This window comes from Cetorhinus maximus, chromosome 2, assembly GCF_964194155.1.
Source record: "Cetorhinus maximus chromosome 2, sCetMax3.hap1.1, whole genome shotgun sequence".
Taxonomy (NCBI): Eukaryota; Metazoa; Chordata; class Chondrichthyes; order Lamniformes; family Cetorhinidae; genus Cetorhinus; species Cetorhinus maximus.
In genome coordinates, this window is record NC_135880.1 from 99379212 (window position 1) to 99383691 (window position 4480).

The 4480-nt window shown below is 43.8% G+C and overlaps 1 protein-coding gene across 1 annotated transcript; it reads right to left on the minus strand.

Annotated features, from left to right (window-relative positions):
• Window positions 1-1804: 1804 nt before the first annotated feature.
• Window positions 1805-2260, minus strand: LOC144691304 (histone H2A-like). Its single transcript, XM_078559319.1, has one exon. The coding sequence runs from the start codon at window positions 2258-2260 to the stop codon at window positions 1805-1807; it is 456 nt and encodes a 151-aa protein (XP_078415445.1).
• Between the last annotated feature and the right edge of the window lie 2220 nt (window positions 2261-4480).

Sequence of the window (4480 nt, forward strand, 5' to 3'; positions counted from 1 at the left end):
GCTAACTACTCCAGGAATACAAATATAATCTCCGGCTTCTTTCTTCTACTGCAAACCATCCTAAATCCCTCCTCCCTATCCCCTCCAACAAGTACGAGGAGCTCCTGGACTTCTCTGACACCAAGGTTGAGAAAATATGATCGGCTGCCTCTGCCAGGAACCTCCCTTTAGCTCGCTCACCTGGCCAAACTTCCATAATGCTTCCCACTGCCATCGCATCTTTCTTTAGTTTCTCTCCAATCTCTCCTCATGCCCTCTGAGCTCATCTTGTCCATGAGACCCACCTGCTGTTCCCTTTATCTTATAACCACCAAACAGATCACCCAACTTCCCTTCCTGGCCCCTATGTTATCCGATATTGTAAACTGTTCTCCTTCTTCAGACGTTGTCCCTCTCTCGTTTAAATTTTCCATCATCACCCCTCCTCAAAAAACCAATCCTTGACCTCACCATCCTTGTAAACCATCATCCCATCTTCAATCTCCCTTTCATCTCAAAAGTCCTTGAACATGTTGAAATGGTTCTTATTAAAGTCACAATGGCATCCTATGTGACTGTATCAAAGGTAAACTTTCCCTCCTTATCCTTCTCAACCTGTCTGCAGCTTTTGACACAGTTGACCACATCATCCTCTTCCAACACCTCTCCACTGTCATCTAGCTGGGTGGCCTGGTCTTATCTGGCTCCATTCTCATCCATCTAATCGTAGCCAGGGAACCCGCTTGCAGTGGCTTCTCTTCTACTCTCACACCATTAGAGGACACTAGAGGTGATGTCCCTGTTCCAAACTCCATTCCTTAACAACCAACTCCATCCCTCTTCTTCCTAACAGTGGGATTAAACCAGTCTGTTCACAACCTTGGTGTTATATTTGATCCTAATACGAGCTTCAGACCTCACCAATACTAACCTTTTCTTTGTTTCAGCTCACCTGATGCTGCAATCTCATTCATACCTTTGTTACCCATAGACTCAAATATTCCAACACCTGGCTGGTCTCCCACATCTACCCTCCGTAAATCTGAGGAAATTCAAAACTCTGTTGCCCATGTCTTAACTCACAGCAAGTCCCATTCACTCATCACCCCTTTGCTTGCTGAACTACATTGCTAGTCTGGGAATCAATGTCTTGACTTTAAAAATTCTCATTCTTGTTTCAAATCTCTCCATGGCCTTGGTCCTCCCTGTCTTTATAATTTCCTCCAGCCTTACTCAGATATCTGCTCTCCTCTAGTTCCGGCCTCTTGTGAATTCCCAATTATAATTGCTCCTTTATTTGCCAAGGACCCAAGCTCTGGCATTCCTTCCCTACAACCTCTCTACTCCTCTCTCTCCTTTTAAGACACTTCTTAAAACTTATCTCTTTGACAAACCTTTGGTCATCTTACCTAATATCTCCTTATGTGGCTTGGTGTCATACTTTGTTTTATAGTGCTCCTGTGGCAGTTTTCAATACATTCAAGGCACTACATAAGTTATTCTCAGGAAATTTCTACCGGCAGAGGTTTGAAGACGAGGGGACAGTTTAATGTTGGAAGAAAATATGAATTTTAGACAAATTTTAATAATTGAAAGCCAAGGCAAGTTCAAAAGGATTGGTTGTATTTTAGGGGAAGAAATAAAAGGGCCATTATCCTAGAATCACAGTAAGGAAACTAATTAGTGATTTGAAAGGATCGTCTAGATGGGTCAGTAGTCTACCTCTGCCCAAAACATTCCCATTGTTTGCAAATGTCCCCTTGGGTAGTTCGAAACTGTTGTCTCCAACATCCCCCCATCCCCCAACCTGACCTGCTGAGTATTCTCAAACAAAAGCAGCTAGATAAACTGAGATGAGGAATTTCAAACTCTCAAGAGGACATTTTTGATCTTTTTCCGACCCCTCCCCTTCAGGCGTAAACCTTGCTGGGGTGGCCTGTTTTCTTGGGCAGCAGCACAACCTGGATGTTGGGCAGGACCCCACCCTGGGCTGTGGTGCTCCTCCCAGCAGCTCCTCGTCGTTTCGGATGGTGAGCTGCAGGTGATGGGGGATGATGTGGGTCTTCTTGTTGTCCTGGGCTGCGTCGCCAGCCAGCTTGAGGATTTCGGCCGTCAGGTACTCGAGGACGGCGCCCAGGTAGACGGGGGCTCCGGCCCCGACCCCCTTGGCATTGCGCAGCAGCCGGTGGATATGGCCGACGGGCAACTGGAGCCCGGCTCTGGTGGAGCGAGTCTTGGCCTTGGCACGCCCTTTGCCTCCGGTTTTACCGTGGTCAGACATCTCTCCCTCATAACAATCTTTTCCAGCCGACAGCCAGAGAATCCAGAGAACATTTTTATTTCTTGAGAAGCCAAAGCATCCGTAATGACTAATGTACCATATTTTGTTAACAAATATTGTATCAATTGTATCCGTCAACAATAATGCATTCTATTTGAATTAGCGTGTTCATATTTTCTAAATTAAGAGGCAGTTATTTCATTAACTGCAGTTACAGCAGTCAGTATTGGTGAGTGGACAGCGTCAGGAGTCCAACAGGGGTGTATCCTCTCTACTGAACGTAAATTCACGTTATACTTCAGTCCCTATATTTGTGCTTCATTTTCTTGTTTTATTCCTATATTTCAAAACAGCCGCCTCAAAAGAATGTGTTTGGTTGATGATTGTTGCCATTTAGGTTGGGATTTTCCAGCCCCGTCGCAGGTGGGACCCGCCACGGGCGAGGTGGCGCCTCAGCCAGAATCCCATTGACTTGCAGTGGGACGGGAAGATCGCAGCGGCGGGCGGGTGCGGAAAATCCCGCCGTTAGTCTCAGTAGTGTGTTTGGGCATGTTGAGGGTCTTTTTAAAATTTGTTTGGTTCACATGCATAACCTGATAAGGACATTACATCACTTGTTGTTCGCCCTTAATGGAGTTTCTCAGTCAGTGATGAGAGGTGTAACTCCTCAATTCCCACAGTAAAGATTGGTCAGTTGGAAGCACAAGGGCAAACTATTATGATCTACAAATGGGGTAACATAAACAACCTTTAAGCTGGGAAGAACAAACTGGCACTACGATTCAGATCTGGGACTTTATGTAAAGTGGAAGTAGATGGTCTTAGGTGAGATTGCTTAACTGCAATACATGACGACATTTTTGGATGTACACTCACCTATGCTTTTCCCAGAACCAACTGAGCTAAGAAAGAAGAGCAAAGCACTGTGGATGCTGGAAATCTGAAACACATGCTTGAGGAACAGCACTCCATCTTTCGGCCAGGCACTTTCCAGCCTTCTGGATTCAACACCGAATTCACCAATTTCAGACCAAAGCTGTTTTGTTTCAGAAGGCAGCTGTTGGTAGTGATCCTGCTTTACCATTTACATCTCTTTTAGACAAATATTTTGTTTCATTTGTGCCATTATCATCACTTCTTGCTTTCATGAGCATTCTTTTTGTCATTTAATTTCTCCTGCTCCTCACTCCATCACAGATGTTCCCATTTGTTCTTCCCTCTCCCCTTCACACCTGGCTTAAAAATGGTTACATCTCCAAGTAATTTCAGTTCTTGCTTAAGGGTTACCAACGTGAAACATAAACTCTGTTCTGCTCTCCACAGACGCTGCCAAACCTGTTGAGTATTTCCGCATTTTCTGTTTTTATTTCAAGCTAAGATATACATACACTGGTGGGGTGAGCAAGTTGGTTGGCTGGACTATTCCTACAACACGAGCAAACGACAGGCAAGAAGCATTAATTTAATAAGATAATTCATCAAGTTTGGTAATCATAGAATGGTTACAGCACAGGAAGCCACCATTTGGGTTGTCTGTGCCAGCTCTCTGCAAGAGCAACTCGGCTAGTTCCAACCCCCCACCTTTTCTCCATAGTCTTGAAAATTGTCTCTCTTGAGATAATTATACAATTCCTTTTGAAAGCCAGAATTGAGTCTGCCTCTATTACATACTCAGGCACCTATCTGGGTTCATGTTTGGCACAGCACTTTTCTTTGGTTTGGGCATTATTATTGTGACCTCCTTTACATTGTTTTGCACAGCAAGATCATTATCAATAAACTGATTTGTACAGTGAATAACTGAGGGGTCAAAGAGGTTGAATGCCAGCATTAAACAACTGTAATCAATCAATTGATTACAAATGATGGATACAGAGACTCGTTTGAATTGAATGCAAAATAATTATTGCTGAAAAGATAGACATGTTGCTGAAACTTTTTGTCTTGTACTCATCATGATAAATGCAAGATTGCCAAATGTCAAACGATCACGACATTCTATACCATAAGAGAAAATGGGTGCTGATTGGTTGGCAAGCTAACAGATTGGTCAAGGCATTGCTGTGAAGAAAGCAAGGAGGAACTACAAGCTCCCCATGCTTCTGGGTAATTTAAAGAAGGTGCAAGACTTGAACATATTCCTTTTGTTTGCAGAGAACAGGTCCCTGCGTGTGAATATATGTCACTTATAGCAAACATAAATGAGCAACATTATGAGCT